Here is a 22,417-nt window from a genome sequence, read left to right on the forward strand (position 1 = left end):
ATTTTGTATTATTGGCCAGTCATTTCTACCCAAACGACTTGCAGTCGTGTTTGTACTATTTGTAAATCTGTATAAATTGTATTTGTCTCTCTGACTATTAGACGTATTTAAGTCGGTTTTAATTAATTAAATATTCTTTCTTCACTTGCATATTTGCTTCCTGTTTTTCACACAGGTAAACATTTAAACATTTACACTTTGTCATTATAAGTTTAGTCACTCCTAGTTTAGATGTTAAATTTCACAGTTTCTTAAGATAATCCCTTCCCCCTGTTTTCACCTCACTCTCTTAACGCCCACCGAGGTTGTGTATCACATAGGGAATTCCATTAATTAATGCACATAGCTAATATTAGCGATATTTACCTCATGTTTTAATCTGTGAATCGTAGCCACATTTGTTTCAATATTTGTTGCATCACTGCCTTATAAGCTACATCATAAGCTATATTAATTTATGAATCATAGCCACATTTATTGCAATAGTTGTAGCAATACTGCTTTATAAGCTACATTATATACTATTCCATTTGCACCACACTTATTCTTATTATAACAGATCCACTGTCTCTATATCTCTATATATTTTTTCCCTCCTCTTTCTACTTACACTACACCATTCTTAAAAAAGCAAATGCCCTAAAAAATAGCTAAAGCTACCTCAAATAAAGTGATATCCCGATCACTTTAAAAATACCAAGTATAAATTAAAAATATAGAGGAGCGCTTAACACAAGCAGCTATAGAGATCAATATAACAAATAATTTTGCTTCAATAAAAAGAATTGTATTTCTAATATAAAACAATATTTTAATAAAAATAGTTATAAATAACAAAACCAACGGTGGTTAAAAATTACACAATGAACAATTCATAATTGCTAAAATGTCCTTCTAAAAATGTTACAAAGACTGATACAATGTTGCAAAGACTGATACAAAATAACCAAAAGCGGATTGATCAAAATGGAATCAATTTCTGATCAAATGTTTGTTAATGTCCAGCAAATGTTCCAACTGATAGTTAGGGAATAGGGTGGAAGTTCAGCTGTAATGGAAGATTACTCTTTGTTATTCGGTACACTTTAACTGTAGAGTCCGTGACTCCTTCCCAGAATACGAAACCTTCAATGATTTCTCTGCATATAATCTACAATGATAAAGCTTACCCTGGGCTCCGGTGTGTGTATATTGTTACCTTCCAAGGCTCCACCGTTCTCTTTCAGAACTCGGCGTCTGGTTGTAATGCCCTCCGAGGCTCCACCGCTCTCCACTCAGGGTAGCTTGTTCCGGGTCACGTGTCCAGATCACGGGACCTTGAATAACCAATGACTATAGCGGATTACCGGGTGTTGAGAAAACAATTCTTTTTGGTACAATAAAGTTTGTGTACAGAATACTTGATGAGATTTTTGTATCCAATGAGGATATATAGTAATCTTCGTTAAAAAGAGTGTTTATCAGAGCGCTCTGATTTCAGCACAGCTTATCATCCTTTCATCTATGCGTTTCAGCTTAAGAGCCTTTTTCAAGATGAGAACTCCTTACCCATATTCCTCTATTTATCCAAACGATCCTCAATTAATGATACTCCTTTCTGTGTTTATTTAGAGGTACAGCTTTTTTGTGTGTAATAGCCTTGTGGGACTCTTCAGGATTCCAAATTGTTTTAAAACTTTAAGTACATAAAAAAAACTATCTTTAAATACATACAAAAAATAATTTTCAGACTTTGCTCCATTTTAAAAATGCAATTTAAGTGATATATAATTTATCTACAATATATTTGAATTAATAGTTCTGCATAAATAAAGTGAATATTATTCCTTATATTATTCAATCTGGTTTTTAGTTTTTTTATAATTGTGCTTCAAAAATGTGGATAACATTGTGTTACATTCTAAAATATATTTTAAATGATATAAAGTGAAAAAAGATGAAAGTGCTAACTTAAATTACTAATATATATATATATCTTATTCCATAATAGAATTGAGATCTAGCTCTACATTAAGTCCCCTTGGTTCTAAACTCTTAAATTCATTTTTTTTTATTTAGAATGTAACACAATGTTATCCACATTTTTGAAGCACAATTATAAAAAAAACTAAAAACCAGATGGAATAATATGCTCACCGGCACTCATAGGAAGCTGTGCTGTCCCCAGAGTCACAGGCAGTATTATATAATATATATTATTATATAATATATGTGTGTGTATATATTTATATAGCACAGTACAAAGTTTTAGGCACGTGGGAAAAATGCTGTGAAGTAAGAATGCTTTTAAAAATAGAAGTGTGAATAATATTAATGCAGAGAGAATGAAAATAATACAAATCTAAATCATGTGACCATGCTTTGCCTTCAAACAACATCAATTCTTCTAGGTACACTTGCACACATTTAAAAAAGAAAAAAACTTGGCAGGTAGGTTGTTCCAAACTTATTTGAGCACTAACCACAGTATACTTTTGTGGATTTCGGCAGCCTTAGTTGTCTCTTCATGTAATATCAGACAGACTTGATGATGTTCCGATCAGGGCTCTGTGGGGGCCATAACATAACTTCTTGCTCTTTACGGTGAAGATAGTTCTTAAAGGCACAGTCTAGTCTAACTTTCATGATTCAGATAGGGAATGCAATTTTAAACAACTTTCTAATTTACTTTTATCATCAAATTTTCTTTGTTCTCTTGGTATTCTTTGTTGAAAGCTAAACCTAAGTAGGCTCATATGCTAATTTCAAACCATTGAAGACCACCTCTTATCTGACAGTTTTTCACAGCTAGACAGTGCTAGTTCATATAGATAACGTGCTCACTCCCATGGAGTTTTATATGAGACAGCACTGATTGGTTAAAATGCAAATTTGTCAAAAAATCTAAAATAAGGGGGCATTCTGCAGAGGAAAGTGTATTAATATAACTCTGTTAGTTATGCAAAACTGGGTAATAAAGGGATTCTTTATCTTTTTAAACAATACAAATTCTGTAGTAGACCTTTGTAATTATTGTGTTTCAACCTACATATTAACCCCTTAATGACAAGTGACGTACCAGGTACGTCCTGCAAAAACTTGCAGTTAGTGACAATGGACGTACCTGGTACGTCACTTGTCTAAGAGAGTGCTGGAAGCGATCGCAATCGCTTCCAGCAGCTCTCAGGGTATTGCAGTGATGCCTCGATATTGAGGCATCCTGCAATACCCTTAGAAAGCATCCGATGCAGAGAGAGCCACTCTGTGGCCCTCTCTGCACCGGTAGCGATGCGGCCGGTTCGTTGGTGGGTGGGAGCGCAACTGGGAGGCGGGTGGGCGGCCCATCGCTACCCGGCATCCGGCTCCTGTTAGTGCAATGTGCACGCCGGGTGCCGGGAGCGCGCGGGTGCGCGCGTGCGCGTGCGCGCGCGGGTGCGCGCGCACGCCCGCGATCACCTACCCACACTGACACCAATGAGTGGGAAGAGGGGGGGAAATATATATATATGAGGATCTGGGAGGGGGAGGGGGTTGGGGTATTGTGGGGGGCTGCTACACTACAGAAAAAAATAAATTAGTAATAAAAAATAATTAAAAACACTTTTTTGGGGGGCAAATTGGGTACTGGCAGACAGCTGCCAGTACCCAAGATGGCGGCAATTAGGTAGGGGAGAGGGTTAGATTGCTGGGGGGGGGGGATCATGGAGGTTGGGGCTAAGGCAGGAGTCCATCACAGCTAAAACATTTTTTTTTTTTTTATTAAAAAAAATAAAAACTCCTTTTATTTAGTACTGGCAGACTTTCTGCCAGTACTTAAGATGGCGGGGACAATTGTGGGGTGGGGGAGGGAAGAGAACTGTTTGGGAGGGATCAGGGGGTGGGATGTGTCAGGTGGGAGGCTGATCTCTACCCTAAAGCTAAAATTAACCCTGCAAGCTCCCTACAAGCTACCTAATTTAACCCCTTAACTGCTGGGCATAATTTACGTGTGGTGCGCAGCAGCATTTAGCGGCCTTCTACTTACCAAAAAGCAACCACAAAGCCATATAAGTCTGCTATTTCTGAACAAAGGGGATCCCAAAGAAGCATTTACAACCATTTGTGCCTTAATTGCAGAAGCTGTTTGTAAATAATTTCAGTGGGAAACCTAAAGTTTGTGACAAAATTTGTGAAAAAGTGAACTTTTTTTTTATTTGATGACATTTGGCGGTGAAATGGTGGCATGAAATATACCAAAATGGGCCTAGATCAATACTTTGGGTTGTCTTCTAAAAAAAAATATATACATGTCAAGGGATATTCAGGTATTCCTGACAGATATCAGGGTTCCAATGTAACTAGCGCTAATTTTGAAAAAAAGTTGTTTGGAAATAGCAAAGTGCTACTTGTATTTATGGCCCTATAACTTGCAAAAAAAGTAAAGAACATGTAAACATTGGGTATTTCTAAACTCAGGACAAAATTTAGAAACTATTTAGCATAGGTGTTTTTTGGTGATTGTAGATGTGTAACAGATTTTGGGGGTCAAAGTTAGAAAAAGTGTGTTTTTTTAAATTTTTTCCTCATATTTTATATTTTTTTTTATAGGAAATTATAAGATATGATGAAAATAATGGTATCCTTAGAAAGTCCATTTAATGGCGAAAAAAACGGTATATAATATGTATGGGTACAGTAAATGAGTAAGAGGAAAATTACAGCTAAACACAAACACTGCAGAAATGTAAAAATAGCCATTGTCATTAAGGGTAAGAAAATTGAAAAATGGTCCGGTCATTAAGGGGTTAAACTGATGCTCATTAGCATCCATTTGGTATAATTGTTTAATCATGCACCTGTGTCACTATGCCTACAAAATCCCTGACTTTGTACAAGTGTACCTAGAAGAATAGATGCTGTTTTGAAGGCAAAGGGTAGCACACCAAATATTTATTTGATTTAGATTTTTGTTCTGTTCACTAGCTTTGCATTTTGTTGATTCTTAACATTTCTATTTTTGAATGCATGCTTACTTTACAACATTTTTCACAACTGCCTAGAACTTTTGCACAGTACTGTATCTGCTTTTAACCCCTTAATGACAACTGACGTACCAGGTACGTCCTGCAAAAACTAGCAGTTAGTGACAATGGACGTACCTGGTACGTCAGTTGTCTAAGAGAGTGCTGGAAGCGATCGCAATCGCTTCCAGCAGCTCTCAGGGTATTGCAGTGATGCCTCGATATTGAGGCATCCTGCAATACCCTTTAAAAAGCATCCGATGCAGAGAGAGCCACTCTGTGGCCCTCTCTGCACCGGTAGCGATGGGGCCGTTCGTTGGTGGGTGGGAGCTTACAAGGGAGGAGGGTGGGCGGCCCATCGCTACCCGGCATCCGGTTCCTACAAGTGCATTGTGCACGCCGGATGCCGGGAGCGAGCAGAGGGGGGCCTGCGTGCGCGCGCGCGTGTGTGTGCGCGCGCGCGCACGCAGCAAACACTGCCACCAATGAATTTTGTTAAGAGGGAGGGGGGGGCAGCAAACTGTAAAAAAAATTAATAATAATAGGATCTGGTAGGGTTAGGGGGGTGGGGGTACTGGGGGGGCAGCTACACTACAGAAAAAATGAAAAAAAAAAAAATTAAAAATAAAAAAAAACACACTTTATTTTTTGGGGAAAACTGGGTACTGGCAGACAGCTGCCAGTACCCAAGATGGTGGCAAATAGGTAGGTGGGGAGGATTAGAGAGGTGTTTGGGGGGGATCAGGGAGGTTGGGGGTTAAGGCAGGGGTCCATCACAGCTGAATAATTAAAAAAAAAAAAAAAAAACACCTTTTATTTTAGTACTGGCAGACTTTCTGCCAGTACTTAAGATGGCGGGGACAATTGTGGGGTGGGGGAGGGAAGAGAGCTGTCTGGGAGGGATCAGGGGGTGGGATGTGTCAGGTGGGAGGCTAATCTCTACACTAAAGCTAAAATTAACCCTGCAAGCTCTCTACAAGCTACCTAATTAACCCCTTCACTGCTGGGCTTAATACAAGTGTGGTGCGCAGCAGCATTTAGCGGCCTCCTAATTGCCAAAAAGCAACGCCAAAGCCATATATGTCTGCTATTTCTGAACAAAGGAGATCCCAGAGAAGCATTTACAACCATTTGTGCCATAATTGCACAAGCTGTTTGTAAATAATTTAAGTGAGAAACCTAAAATTGTGAAAAATTTCACTTTTTTTTTTTATTTGCTCGCATTTGGCGGTGAAATGGTGGCATGAAATATACCAAAATGGGCCTAGATCAATACTTTGGGTTGTCTACTACACTACACTAAAGCTAAAATTAACCCTTCAAGGTCCCTACAAGATCCCTAATTAACCCCTTCACTGCTGGGCATAATACACGTGTGGTGCGCAGCTGCATTTAGCGGCCTTCTAATTACCAAAAAGCAACGCCAAAGCCATATATGTCTGCTATTTCTGAACAAAGGGGATCCCAGAGAAGCATTTACAACCATTTGTGCCATAATTGCACAAACTGTTTGTAAATAATTTCAGTGAGAAACCTAACGTTTGTGACAAAATTTGTGAAAAAGTGAACAATTTTTTTTATTTGCTCGCATTTGGCAGTGAAATGGTGGCATGAAATATACCAAAATGGGCATAAATCAATACTTTGGGTTGTCTTCTAAAAAAAAATATATACATTTCAAGGGATATTCAGGGATTCCGGGCAGATATCAGTGTTCCAATGTAACTAGCGCTAATTTTGAAAAAAAGTGGTTTGGAAATAGCAAAGTTCTACTTGTACTTATTGCCCTATAACTTGCAAAAAAAGCAAACATGTAACCATTGGGTATTTCTAAACTCAGGACAAAATTTAGAAACTATTTAGCATGGGTGTTTTTTGGTGGTTGTAGATGTGTAACAGATTTTGGAGGTCAAAGTTAGAAAAAGTGTGTTTTTTTCCATTTTTTCCTCATATTTTATATATTTTTTATATTAAATTATAAGATATGATGAAAAAAATGGTATCTTTTAGAAAGTCCATTTAATGGCGAGAAAAACGGTATATAATATGTGTGGGTACAGTAAATGAGTAAGAGGAAAGTTACAGCTAAACCCAAACACTGCAGAAATTTAAAAATAGCCATTGTCATTAAGGGTAAGAAAACTGAAAAATGGTCCAGTCATTAAGGGGTTAAAAAGACTGCCCATCCCAAAGTTCTCTTTCAAATAAATCTTTAGAAAATGTAACATCTTGTGGAACTTTTTATTTTATTTTAAAAATGTTCTTTCCACACTTTTAATGACAATAACGTGTGAGTATTGTTTTAAGGCTGGCAAGAATTGGATGTTTAGCAATGCTAAGACTCCCCAACACTGTGAGCTGATGTCTGGACATCTCCGTAACCGTATCACAGCAGAAGGAGCGCACTTTGAGCTTCGCCTACACCTGATATACCTGACCAATGACGTGCTACACCACTGGTAAGAAGGGGAGAAGGGTGTCTCCTGCAATGAATGGGAATTCCCTGTAGATAACAGGCTAACATCTGATGTACCTGACCAATGACGTGCTACACCACTGGGGAGAAGGGTGTCTCTTGCAATGAATGGGAATTCCCTGTAGATAACAGGCTAACATCTGATCTACCTGACCAAATGACGTGCTACACCACTGGGGAGAAGGGTGTCTCATACAATGAATGGGAATTCCCTGTAGATAACAGGCTAACATCTGATCTACCTGACCAAATGACGTGCTACACCACTGGGGAGAAGGGTGTCTCATACAATGAATGGGAATTCCCTGTAGATAACAGGCTAACATCTGATCTACCTGACCAAATGACGTGCTACACCACTGGGGAGAAGGGTGTCTCATACAATGAATGGGAATTCCCTGTAGATAACAGGCTAACATCTGATCTACCTGACCAATGACGTGCTACACCACTGGGGAGAAGGGTGTCTCATACAATGAATGGGAATTCCCTGTAGATAACAGGCTAACATCTGATGTAGATCTGCTCCCCAAGCAGAGCCAGATTATAGTTTAGTTTTCATGCCCCATGCCCTGCAATCCATTTGATTAGTACTTCAGTAATTGTTTTTTTATTAAAGCTTTTGCACCTTTTTTTTTATTTTTGTTTTTTTATCTACTAGTGGACTATAATATTTTTCCATATCCTGCATGACATATCTAGTGCTGACTGGCAACATGCTACCGATACTGTGTTATTGATTCTAAAATACATCCTATAAATCCGTTATCGCCTCTTTACCCTGGTATCCTTTGTTGAAGAACATATCTCTAAGTAGGCTTAGTAGTGTGCTTGTGTGCTAGGCACTATATGGCATCAGTGCTTGTAATACATTTTTTTAAATTATCTTCTACATATTTGAGCACTAGAGGGCAGCAGTGTTTGCAAATGAAGAGTTTTGCCATATAGTGCTTGACACATCTATGCTCTTGAGCCTACTAAGATATGCCCTGTAACAAAGAATACAAAGAGACTGAGGTAAATTTTATAATTTAGTAGTAAATTGGAAAGGTGTTTAAAATTTGCACGCTCTACCTGAGTCATGAAAACATCATTTTGTTTCATATCTCTTTGCTAATGGTTATTGTAAATGGCAGCCATAGTGATTCCCAATAATGAATTCTATATGTATCTTAAACGGAATTTAAGATTAGAAGAATAAGATATCATCCCCTTTACAGCCAGAGAAAGCAGGCTCGGGAACTGCTCGCTGCCATTCAAAAAGTAGTGGTTCCCATTTATTGCACCAGCTTCCTAGCAGTTGAAGAGGATAAGCAACAGAAGATTGCACGGGTGAGTAGCAGAAAGGTGTTTTTAAGTTTATGGATCTTCACTTTTTTTTGTTCATGTGTTACAACTGCCTCTGGACACGTGATGAGAGGCGGAAACACAGTATAGACGCTTTATGTTCCATTATTACAACTGTATTCTTTTCCTCAGTTGCTTCAGCTGTGGGAGAAGAATGGCTATTTTGATGAGGCCACAATTCAGCAGTTGCAGAGTCCTGCACTTGGTCTTGGACAACACCAGGTAATGCACTTCCTGTTTTAAGCAGATATACAGAATTTCAGCGTTTGGCAAATATAGTGCATGCACAGATCTTCCAAAAACAATTATTGATTACCACTAACTAACTAAAGATTTCTGTAATATTCCTCACTATGTATTATTAAATTGTCCTCTGCTGGTAAAAAAGTTTAATTTGTAATGTTTTTACTGTCTGCAAAGACATATATTTGGCAAATTACAGTAATTAAGAGACAGGGAAAAAAAAAAAGGAATTATGCTTGTTAAAAAGAATATTTTGCATTTTAAATGAGTTTCATGTTTTTTTTATGTATTAAGGACAGCATTCACAATATACAGCAACATTTCTGTTTAAATAAATACTAAAAATGTTTTATTTCCTCAAGAGCATGGGTTTATAAGTTTGTTTAAAATTGTTGTAGTTCCCTAAATCCTAGAATTTGGCACACCATTTCCATTGGTATTTAAATGTAACAATGTTTTTATAAGAATCATGTACACAAAAAATAATAATTTTTGTTCATGTAAAATGTGTGTTATGTGTAAACTACTGGATAACTGTGTTTTAAGAACACACAGAATATCTGATTTTTTTTTCGTTTTTATAAAAAAAAATTTCACTACAAATATATATATATATATATATATATATATATATATATATATATATATATATATATATATATATATATAATTTTTTTTTTTTTTTTCGATTACTGTTGAGTAAAACACACCTTAATTTCCACAGTTTTATATTTTCTTTGTGCAGCTTTAATTCCCTGTGGTCAGTCATGCTTGTTTTTGTCTTATTCCTTTTACAGGCTGCATTGCTAGCTGAGTATGCTACTGTTGTGCAGCCCGTACTAATGGCTTTCCAGCAGCAGATCCAGACCCTGAAAACTCAACATGAAGAATTTGTGGCCAGTATAAAGCAACAACAACAACAGCAACAACAACAGCAACAACAACAACAGCAGCAGCAGCAGCAACAACAGCAGCAGCAACAAATTCAGATCCCAGTAATGGAGCCCATCCCAGAAGTAGTAGCTCCAGCACCAGCTCCTGCCCCTCCACCTGTCCAAGTGCCTCCACCAGGTTAGAGTGAGCTTTTCATTCTATCCCTTTTTTTCCTTTCCAAAATCCATTCCATTCTTTTTGTTCCCCTTGTTTTCTCTTTTCTTCCCTTTCTTTTTCTTTCTGCCCCATAGATGATGTGAAGCCACCAATGGGAATGCCTACATCAGCAGAATATGAGCCTCCGCCCACTAATGTGCAAGACACCGCTAACGAAGTACCCCGGGGCAATGTCCCTCTTGAACAGATTCCACCAAACAAGCCTCCTTGGTTTGATCAGCCACAGCCTATGGCACCTTGGGGACAACAACAGGTATGAAAATAGAGTTGGTTGATTATCACAAGTGTTTCAGTCTATCAAAACAGTATCACCTGATGTTTTCATTATTGAGATTTATTTTATTGGAATATTAGTCTACACTTGTTCTCTAATGGATATATATTTTATGTTTATAGTGGTTGACTAGTGGATATATATCTTATTAAAGATGTGTAACTTTCTACTTATTTGCTATGTTTCTGGCTGAAGCATTTAATAAAGGATTAGGGAAGTGTTTTATTGGGAACTTGTGTGCTGTATGTATTATTAGAGAGGGATCATAGTAATAATACTGGTGCCACGGTTGTATTCTGTCCATGCCAGGTCTTTTGACATGCAGCAGCATATGGACACTTTCAGGAGCTTGCTTATATATTTTCAATGGATTATTAGTGTCTTCAATACAACAAATGGCAAAAACGGAATTAAGTTCTTTGTTGTTTTTTTAAACGGTTGCCTTGTCTGAAATGTGGATTTCGTACAAAGATTCATGTAGTTGCTCAGCCTTTAATTTAGGAGGGACTAGTTATTTGACATGAGAGTTGGAAGTCTTACTTATAAGTTGGTTACCTGGAGCAGAACTTGACAAATTTATGTCCTGCTTAGGAGCAGGAGCTGCCCAAAAAATGAGGAACACGAGGGGTTTTCTGTATAGATATATGTAGATTAAACCCAGATCATTTTTTTTAATATAGTTTATTTGTGGCATGGCATATTGTAGTATCATTTTATTTTTAGGATTTTGTTAGAAATTATATTCATGTGCTTCAAGTTTTAAAATCCATTAATAATTCTACAAAAAATTTTGAATTAGTTACTTTTAATTTTAAATGCTGTTTGCCTGACATAAAGAGGTACAATTTCATGCTCTTATGTATTGGATCTCTTCTTTAGCCTTGCGAGCAACCACCTTTTCCTCATCACCCAGGCCCACCTCCCTGTCCACCGTGGAACAATAGCCATGAGGGCATATGGAATGAGCAGAGGGACCCCAACTGGAATAACCCACCTGATCCTGCCTGGAACAACCAAAGGGAGCCCCCTTGGAATAACCAATTTGAAGCCCCCTGGGGTGAACAGCCACCCTGGGGAGGTGGGGGTCCAAGAGATCCTCATTTTCGCATGCAGCGTCCCCCCCACTTCAGAGGACCTTTTCCCCCTCATCAGCAGCACCCTCCCCAGTTCAACCAACCTCCTCACCCACACAATTTCAACAGATTCCCTCCTCGTTTCATGCAAGAAGAATTTCCCCCACACCACCCTTTTGAGAGGCCACCATTCCCCCATCGTTTTGATTATCCACAAGGAGAATTTCCTGCAGGTAATGAAACACCTGTTAAATATCAATACTGTTTTTGTTGATTTATTGGATCAAGAATGAAAATACCTAGATAATTAGATCTGCTTCAGATAGGTTATAGCGACTTGGTTTGGTCATGCTTGTGGTGTACTGATGTGCCAGATCTTGGAAGGCAACATATTGGGCTCTATTTATCATTCCAATTCTCCTATATTTTCTCCTAAAAGTTCTCATGAGAAATAATTCTCCTATTTATCATTCAAAAATACTCCTAAAATTGGGCAAGTTTGACTGTAAAATTCTCCTACTCTGTTCTAACTCTCCTTGGAGAACATGTTCTCCAAAAAAAGGGTTAACTTAGATCTTTTTAGTCGTATTTCATATAGTTCTCCTCATAATTCTCCTAGTTACAAATTTATCATTTATATTCTCCTGTGGAGGACTGAAAGTTCTCCTGCAAGTTCCTACCTTAAAGTTCTCCATAGTTAATGTGGAGAACAGCATTAGAAATCTATTCTCTACCAGTTGTAGAAGCAGTTACACACAAAAAAAGGGCTCTACAAGGTGCAAAACTTATCTATACCAAAGCACAATAATAATGGTTATTGGAGTGCAATAATAATTTATGATGGAGTAAAAAAAAATATATATAATGGAGCACCAAAATAATATATAACATAGCACAAAAATGATATCTATTGGGGCATAAAAATAAGATATAAAAAAGCACTAAAATTGAAGCACAAAAACAATGAAAATGTAGATCTATTTTCTTATATGAAAGTTTGCTGAAGAGGGGCGTTAACAAAGCTACTAGGAAGGCTGTATAAAGATTTCTATTGGTTTATATATGATTGACATGGAGAATAGTTGCTTATTTTTAGTGATAAATAAGGAGAAGATACTAATCCGACTGGAGAAATTTATCATTAGTTCTCCCCAGCTCTCCTCAGCATTCCCATGGAGAAAAAACAACTTTTTTATGATAAATATGGGCGCACATGTGCTCCTCTCCTAAGGAGAGCTGCGGAGAACTGATAGGAGAACAGAAAGGAGAATTCCCCAAATGATTGATAAATGGAGCCCATTGTGGTTGGTAAGGGCATGAACAATTTTCTGGAAAGTTGCAGCTCAAAGCCTGTAGCCTATTGTGAATTGTGGTTTTAAAGCTTAGTGAAGCCACGGCAGCGTTCTCCACAAAATATTTTGCCGGTGAGGGCAGTGTAATAATTTGAAATATTATAATATTTTTTGTTATTTATGAATGTTGCTTAAGCTAGCTAAACCACAAATTAATTGCATAATTTAACATAAATTTATTTAATTATGTGAGGTCCAAGGAGCACCTAATATACAAGGCTAAGGATTTGTGCTTAAAATAATGTCATTTAATTACCAACATAATTATACATAAATACATATAGTTAAAAACAGATTCAGTTAAAAACAAAAACATGGATCCATGTGATTAAATAAATGGGGACAGTGCAATATAGTCCTGTAATTACAATTGGTTACAATTGTGGTTAATAATGTCCAATTCTGATTATCTCCTTGATCCAAAAAATAGGGATAAATATCAGCAGATCCTTGAGGGATAGTGAGTTCCTTATCAAAATTAGTGAAAATATGAACAATATGTAAAAAGTGCTAAAAAAAATTCCAAAAAAAAATCTAAAAAATTGTGATAAATACTGAAAAAATTAAAAATAAAATGAAATTGGGTGAAAAAAATATATATCCAAACAGTTGTGTAGTATTGAATTCCAAAAGAATGTTTATATATATATATATATATATATATATATATATATATATATATATATATATATATATATATATATATATATATATATATATATATATATATATCTATATCGTGGTAATAGTCAGTATTGGTGATTGTTATAATCCTTCCTGGTAGTGTATCCTCAGAGTGGGATTAATAAAATTGGGAAATGTAGATGGAAAGGAGATCCGGTCTCTGTCCAAGACTCAGTCCCCTAGAGTACCTTTTATTGATCCTGTGAACAAAACAAATATAACATGGTGCAATATTGTTGAAAAAATCAGAATGAAGCTCACCAAGCCCTTCCTTAGGCCTTTATCAAGACTATATCTGATATAGTCTTAATAAAGGCCTAAGGGCCAAAACGCATTGACATCATATGATTTTATCTACAATTTTTTCAGCAATATTGCACCATGTTATATTTGTTTTGTTCACAGGATCAATAAAAGGTACTCTAGGGGACTGAGTCTTGGACACTGACTATTACCACACTATATATAAACATTCTTTTGGAATTCAATACTACACAACTGTTTGGATATATATTTTTTTCCCCCAATTTCATTTTATTTTTGATTTTTTTTACATTTTTCACTATCACAATTTTTTAGAATTTTTTTCCAGATTTTTTTAGCACTTTTTGCATATTATTCATATTTTCACTCATTTTGATAAGGAACTCACTATCCCTCAAGGATCTGCTGATATTTATCCCTATTTGTTGGATCAAGGAGATAATCAGAATTGGACATTATTAACCACAATTGTAACCAATTGTACATACAGGACTACATTGCACTGTCCCCATTTATTTAATCACATGGATCCATGTTTTTGTTTTTAACTATATGCATTTATGTATAATTATGTTGGTAATTTAATGACATTATTTTAAGCACAAATCCTTAGCCTTGTATATTAGGCGCTCCTTGGACCTTGAATAATTTTAACTGTATTTGCTTAGGGATAGCTAGGTACCCCTATTCCTATGAGCTAGAAGGAATTTTATTGGTTGAAGCGCTGTGAGATATATGGTTATCATGATTTAATTATGTGTGCAACAAACGTTGGAAACATTTTTTTAACTAATTTTCGCTTAAAGGGACATTATACATTAGATTTTTCTTTGCATAAATGTTTAGTAGAAGATCCATTTATATAGCTCATCTGGGTGTGTTTTTGTAACAATGTATAGTTTTGCTTATTTTTAAATAACATTGCTCTGATTCTTAGACTCCTAAACAAGCCCCAAAGTTTTATGTGAATACAGTCAGCTACCTACTCCAGCTTGCTCCTGTTTGTGTAAAGGGTCTTTTCATATGCAGAGGAAAGGGAAGAGGGGGAGTGTCTATTTTTTGCTATACAACCACTCTCAGTGGGTGTTACAGCTAACCTTTTCAACAGTGCTAAACTGTGAGCTTCTAAATTTTTAAAATGATTTATACTGGATTATTATAGCAGTATCTGTGCATATTATTCTTTATAGTTGTGCCTCCTGTTCGCGCAGTAAGTGGCAAAGAGCACCACAGCAGAGCTATATATATATATATATATATATATAATCTCCTCCCTTCCCTCCCACCTCCAGTCATTCTCTTTGCCTGTGTTAGTGATAGGAAGAGGTGAAGTGAGGTGCTCGTTTAGATCCTTCAATCAAGAAGTTTTAAAATGGTGCCAGTGAGTACTATTTTTCTCAGGGAGAAATCATCAGTCACTTAATCCCTAGGAGGAGTGGAGACATCTTATTTTTCTGCCCTGATGCTAATGATCTTGGCAAACATTATCTAAGATCCGGTTGGTTTTCCACTGAGCAGTTGAAGGTAGTGTAAAGAGATATCTTCAGTGTGGAGAACCATGTCATGCTACAAGCAGCATTGAGGTATGTTCAGTCATTTGTTTCTGGGGAGACTTGTTACATCAGAACAGGCTGACATTTTTCCCTAACTGGGGAGGGATACTCTGTAAGCACTATAGATATGAACATGGTGTTCCTGTATCCCCTTTTTTTATAATGATATTATCAGTGTGTTTGATTTTCACTTATTCATATGTGGGCTGACGCTGGGAGATGCGGTTTGCTGTCCATGGGCTGGTGTTTTTGGGTCATCAAAATAACAGGTCTGAGAGAGGGCTTTATTATGGGGTTTTTTTGGCACTTTTATTGTTAAAGAGTGTATGATGAGGGGCACATGGCGTTTTTATCATTTAGGTTGATATAGCTGACAATTTTTGGTTTTCGGCCCATGCGGGCATCAGTGAGGCTCGAGTACACCCACGGTGGGCGGGGCCTATTTCATCCGGAACAAGCAGCACGGTCCTGAGCTCTGGTGGGGCCCAAGTTAATTTGTACTCCAAGGGTACAGAGGGACTTAGGATCGCTATCTAAAACGAAGCAGTGTGATCTGGGGGCAGGTAGGCGCCACAGCAGAGCTATGGCGAGGTGCAGAGGCCTTAAGTGTTGATAAAATTAATAAACTTCATAAAAGTTGATAAATATCTTGCCAAACAAGCGGTGCAATATTGTAAAGTCTATTTGAACACATAAGGGCATTTTTTATTACCGCAAACGCTATTTTGCTAATCACAGAAAAATTGTTGCGCTTTTATTATTTTAAAGGCGCAGTACTCGTTTTAGTTAGATACATTTTTTTTTTTTTTTTTTATTTTTTTTTTTATGTAATTTGGCTTCAGAGCTAGATATATTGAGTTAGACCAACTATTACTGCTATTGCTAGTCTGTTTGTTTAACATGTCTGAACTTGAGGAAACTACTTGTTCTATGTGTTTAGATGCCATTGTGGAACCCCCTCTTACTTTTTGTCCCTCATGTACTGAAAGGGCCTTACAATGTAAAGGGCAGATTTTCTTTAAGGAAAGTGTGTCTAAGGATGCTTCTCAGTCTGATGAGAATCATGGTATGCCGCTACTTTCTCCCCATGCGTCACAAGCTTTAACGCCCATTCAAGCGACGCCGGGTTCTTCAACCGCGTCTACTTCATTTACTCTGCAGGATATGGCTGCAGTTATGTCATCTACCCTTACAGAGGTGTTATCTAAGTTGCCAGTGTTACAGGGCAAACGCAGCAGTACAGAAGTCAATTTGAATACTGCGACCTCTGATGCTTTGTTGGCTATTTCCGATGTACCCTCAGTAGTACAAACAGTCTTGTCCACAGCACTATTTTCTCAAATTCCTTTATTTTCTGTTAGGTTACAGACATAAAACAGCGACGTTTCGAGTGTTGCCACTCTTACTCATGCTCGCTGTATCCCGTTCTCACCTTCTCCTAATTTTAAGAAAATGTATCCCATATATGACACTATTCGGGACTCTTGGCAAATAGTCCCTAAGGTGGAGGGATCTATATCTACCCTGGCTAAGCGTACAACTATTCCTATTGAGGACAGTTGTGCTTTCAAAGACCCTATGGATAAGAAATTGGAGGTTCTTCTAAAAAAGTTATTTATTCATCAGGGTTTCCTTTTACAACCGACAGCCTGCATTGTACCAGTTACCACTGCGGCGGCTTTCTGGTTTGACGCCTTAGAAGAGTCCCTTAAGACTGAGACTCATTTAGAGGAAATTCTGGATAGAATTAAGGCGCTTAGGCTGGCTAATTCTTTTATTACGGACGCCGCCTTTCAGATTGCCAAGTTGGCGGCTAAGAATGCAGCCATTTTAGCGCGTAGAGCGTTATGGTTAAAGTCTTGGTCTGCTGATGTGTCATCGAAGTCAAAGCTTTTGGCTATTCCTTTCAAAGGGAAAACCCTATTCGGGCCTGACTTGAAAGAAATTATTTCTGACATTACGGGAGGTAAGGGTCATCTCCTACCTCAGGATAAAGCAGCTAAACTGAGGGGAACTTCAAAGGAGTCCCCGCTTCTTCCGCTAAAGGGAATTTTGCGCAAGCCAAGACTGTCTGGAGACCCAACCTGGCTTGGAACAAAGGTAAACAACCCAAGAAGCCCACTGCTGCTCCCAAGACAGCATGAAGGGGCGGCCCCCGATCCGGGACTGGATCTAGTAGGGGGCAGACTTTCTCTTTTTGCCCAGGCTTGGGTAAGAGATGTTAAGGACCCCTGGACACTGGAGATCGTGTCTCAAGGGTATCAACTGGAATTCAAAAATTCTCTCCCAAGGGGGAGGTTTCTTCTATCACGATTGTCTGTAGACCAGATAAAAAGAGAGGCGTTCTTACGCTGTGTAAGAGACCTCTCTTTCTTACGCTGTGTAAGAGACCTCTCTACTATGGGAGTAATTTGTCCCGTTCCAATACTGGAACAGGGGCAGGGGTTTTACTCGAATCTTTTCGTGGTTCCCAAAAAAGAGGGAACGTTCAGACCCATTTTAGGTCTCAAGAGTCTAAACAAGTTTTCTCAGAGTCCCATCCTTCAAGATTGAGACTATTCGAACAATTTTACCAATGATCCAGGAGGGTCAATATATGACTACCGTGGACTTGAAGGATGCATACCTTCATATTCCTATCCACAAGGATCATCATCAGTTCCTAAGGTTTGCCTTCCTGGACAAACATTTTCAGTTTGTGGCTCTTCCCTTCGGGTTGGCCATAGCACCCAGGATCTTCACAAAGGTTCTAGGGTCCCTTCTGGCGGTTCTCAGGCCGCGGGGTATTGCAGTGGCGCCTTATCTAGACAATATTCTGATTCAGGCGTTGTCTTTCCATCTGACAAAGTCTCTTACAGACATGGTTCTGTCCTTTCTGAGGACTCACGGGTGGAAGGTGAATCTAGAAAAGAGTTCACTAATTCCGCAGACAAGGGTTCCCTTCTTGGGAACACTGATAGATTCCATATCCATGAAAATTTTCTTGACGGAGGTCAGAAAGTTAAAGATTCTGAATACATGCCGAGCCCTTTAGTCCAATCCTCGGCCATCAGTGGCTCAGTGCATGGAGGTAATTGGATTGATGGTGGCGGCAATGGACATCATTCCGTTTGCTCGTTTTCATCTCAGACTGCTACAACTTAACATGCTCAGACAGTGGAATGGAGATTATGCAAATCTGTCTCCTCAGATAGATCTGGATCAGGAGACAAGAGACTCTCTTCTTTGGTGGTTGTCGCCGGATCATCTGTCTCAAGGGACGTGCTTCTGCAGACCCTCATGGGTGATAGTGACAACGGACGCCAGCCTGCTAGGTTGGGGTGCAGTCTGGAAAGCCCTGAAGGCTCAGGGTGTGTGGACTCAGCCGGAGTCGTCTCTTCCAATCAATATTCTGGAATTGAAAGCAATATTCAATGCGCTTCAGGCTTGGCCTCAGTTGGCTTCGGCCAAATTCATTTATTTTCAGTCGGACAACATCTTGACTGTGGTTTACATCAATCATCAGGGAGGAACAAGAAGTTCCTTAGCGATGACAGAAGTATCCAGGATAATTCGGTGGGCGGAGGCTCACTCTTGTTATCTATCAGCAATCTACATCCCAGGAGTGGACAACTGGGAAGCTGACTTTTTAAGCAGACAGACGTTTCATCCGGGGGAGTGGGAACTCCATCCGGAGGTCTTTGCCACTCTGATTCTCAGATAGGGCAGACTGGAATTGGATCTGATGGCGTCTCGCCAGAATGCCAAGCTCCCAAGATACGGATCCAGGTCAAGGGATCCTCAGGCCGAACTGATAGATGCCTTGGCGGTGCCTTGGTCGTTCAATCTAGCTTATGTGTTTCCACCTCGCAGGACTTGGTATGCCGATCTAGTAGACATGTCCTCTCTGCCACCGTGGAAGCTTCCATTGAGGCAGGACCTTTTCATTCAGGGACCCTTCCAACATCCAAATCTAGTTTCTCTGCAACTGACTGGAGATTGAACGCTTGATTTTATCTAAGCAGTGGTTCTCTGATTTGGTCATTGATACTTTGATTCAAGCACGTAAGCCTGTTACTAGAAAGATCTACCATAAGATATGGCGTAAATATCTTTATTGGTGCGAATCCAAGGGCTACTCATGGAGTAGGGTTAGGATTCCCAGGATTCTGTCTTTTCTCCAAGAAGGATTGGAGAAAGGGTTATCAGCAAGTTCCTTAAAGGGACAAATCTTTGCTTTGTCAATTTTACTACACAAACGTTTGGCAGATGTTCCAGACGTTCAGTCTTTTTGTCAGGCTCTAACCAGAATCAAGCCTGTGTTTAGACCACTTGCTCCACCCTGGAGTTTGAATTTAGTTCTTAATGTTCTTCAAGGGGTTCCGTTTGAACCCATGCATTTCATAGATATTAAGTTGTTATCTTGGAAGGTGTTATTTTTGGTGCTATTTCTTCTGCTCGTAGAGTTTCTGAGCTTTCAGCGTTACAATCTGACTCGCCTTAACTTATCTTCCATTCTGATAAGGTTGTTTTACGTACCAAACCTGGTTTCCTTCCTAAGGTTGTTTCTAATAAGAATATTAATCAGGAAATTGTTGTTCCTTCATTATGTTCTAATCCTTCTTCTAAGAAGGAGCGTCTGTTGCATAACTTGGACGTGGTCTGTGCCCTAAAGTTTTACTTGCAGGCGACTAAAGAATTTTGTCAATCATCTTCATTATCTGTTGTTTTTTTTGGAAAGTGTAGGGGCCAGAAAGCTATGGCTACCTCTTTCTTTTTGGTCGAGGAGTATCATCCGTCTGGCATATGAGACTGCTGGACAGCAGCCTCCTGAAAGAATTACGGCTCATTCCACTAGGGCTGTGGCTTCCTCATGGGCATTTAAAAACGATTCTTCTGTTATTCTGCTATTTTTGGGAGAAAGGTTCTTCAAGCAGTGGTGCCTTCCGTTTAGGTTCCTGTCTTGGCCCTCCCCTTTCATCCATGTCCTATAGCTTTGTTATTGTATCCCATAAGTAAGGATGAAATCCGTGGACTCGTTGTATCTTGTAAAAGAAAAGGAAATTTATGCTTACCTGATAAATCTATTTCTTTTACGATACGACGAGTCCACGGCCCACCCTGTTTTTCTAAGACAGGTTTTTATTTTTGTTAAACTTCAGTCACCTCTGCACCTTGGCTTTTCCTTTCTCTTCCTAACTTCGGTCGAATGACTGGAGGTGGAAGGGAGGAGCTATATAATACAGCTCTGCTGTGGTGCTCTTTGCCACTTCCTGCTAAACAGGAGGCGTTATCCCATAAGTAAGGATGAAATCCGTGGACTTGTCGTATCGTAAAAGAAAGAAATTTATCAGGTAAGCATAAATTTCCTTTTTTTAGACCGTTTTAAAATAACTTCTATTTTCAAATGTGCTTTGTTCTCTTGGTATCCCTTGTTGAAAATGAATACGCACACTAGTGGAATCTAGCTGGTGATTGGTGCCTGCACACAGTTGTTTCTTGTCTCTTGTGATTGGCTAACTAGATGTGTTCAGAGAGCTGCCAGTAGTGCAATGTTGTTCCTTCAGCAAAGAATGGCAAGAGAATAAAGCACATTTTATAATAGAAGTTCATTTGATAGCGGTTTAAAATTATATGTTCTATCCGAATCGTGAAAGAACATTTTAGGGTTTCCTGTCCCTTTTTAAGCTATCCAAAGAACATATGAATTGCAAAATTTAATGTGAATTGATTTCATGAAAATGTATGCAACATATATTGGAGAAAAAAAAATGATATAATCGAATTAGAACTTCAAAGAACATTCTGTTAAAGCTGAAATGCACTTAGATGAATTGCTGAATTGAATAGAAACATATTTACAATATTCATATACTGTATTGGCAAAAATGTCTCCATTAAAGGTTATCACTGTTTTATATTAGAATTGTTCTCTGCAAGTGCATGTGAAGCATAGCTACTTATTTTGAATGCACCATCATTTGAATTACTGAAGAGAGCCAGTGGGGCTTGTATCATGTCAGCAACTGAATGATTACGCGATGATACACCTTAGGCTGTCTGAGCAAGGGCTTTGTTTAAAATGCTGGTGCATGGAGCTTACTTAATTCAACATAATATTGCAGCTGATATTTTATTATAAAGAAGGATTTCTCAGACCGCCGCTCCTTGCTCTACTGAGCGGGTCTGTTTTTTTTTTTTTTCACTGAGCGCATTTGGGCAGCTGTCTAGTCACAGCCCGGCCCGATCACGCCATTACACTCAATGTAGCTCACTCCTGCTCTGGTCTGATAAAATGGATAACTGGGAACACAAAAAGGAGAACATTTTACACTATCCCTTTACTGGAAAGTTTCCGATTTCCAAGCTATAAACAGAATCTGATGTACAAAAAAGTTTATTTAAAAAAGAGACTGCAGAAGATATCTACCTCTTAATGGTGGGGTGGGAGATAAAGAAAAATGTAAATTTGTTTTGATATTTTAGTACCTCTAAGTGGAGGCTTTGTGTGTGTGTGTGTGTGTATATGGTCTGCTCTCTCCGTAAGCTAAACTAATGATTGGGTACTGATTTATAAGTACAAAAACGGCTATTTCATGTACAAAAATAAACTTTAAGGAACAATTACCCATTCATTTTATACTCCGCAGCTGGCAGTAAACAAAATTGACATCTTTTTGATTCAGACAGGGCATGTACTTTTTAAACAAGTTTCCAGTTTAATTCTGTTATATATTTAGCTTTGTTCTCTTGATACACTTTATTGAAAATCATACCTAGGTAGTCTCAGGAGCAGCAGTGCAGTACTGGAAGCTAGCTGCTGATTTGTGGCTTCACATATATGCCTCTTGTCATTGGCTCACCCAATGTGTTCATCTAGTTCCCAGTAGTGAATTGCTGCTCCTTTAGTAAATGAGAACAAGAGAATGAGGCAAATTTGGTAATAGAAGAACATTAAAAAGTTGTTAAAAAAAAAAAAATGTATCCTCTCTCTGAATCATGGGCTTCATGTCCCTTTAATATCTGATGAAGTTATTATTTTTTTTCTTGGAATATTTATTCTGTCCAAAGCCCTGGTAATGA

General features: G+C 38.4%; 1 protein-coding gene across 2 annotated transcripts in view; it reads left to right on the forward strand.

Moving 5' to 3' along the window:
- The window catches only part of CHERP (calcium homeostasis endoplasmic reticulum protein), a 102,356-nt gene that overhangs the window by 16,559 nt on the left and 63,380 nt on the right, over nucleotides 1-22,417 (forward strand). For both annotated transcript variants that reach the window (XM_053702900.1, XM_053702902.1), the window contains exons 5-10: nucleotides 7,287-7,438; nucleotides 8,676-8,787; nucleotides 8,935-9,024; nucleotides 9,843-10,116; nucleotides 10,230-10,408; nucleotides 11,309-11,735. In XM_053702900.1, coding sequence (XP_053558875.1) covers nucleotides 7,287-7,438; nucleotides 8,676-8,787; nucleotides 8,935-9,024; nucleotides 9,843-10,116; nucleotides 10,230-10,408; nucleotides 11,309-11,735 — 1,234 coding nt within the window. The remainder of the gene's footprint in view (nucleotides 1-7,286; nucleotides 7,439-8,675; nucleotides 8,788-8,934; nucleotides 9,025-9,842; nucleotides 10,117-10,229; nucleotides 10,409-11,308; nucleotides 11,736-22,417) is intronic.

Source organism: Bombina bombina, chromosome 2 (assembly GCF_027579735.1).
Source record: "Bombina bombina isolate aBomBom1 chromosome 2, aBomBom1.pri, whole genome shotgun sequence".
In the NCBI taxonomy this organism is placed as follows: domain Eukaryota; kingdom Metazoa; phylum Chordata; class Amphibia; order Anura; family Bombinatoridae; genus Bombina; species Bombina bombina.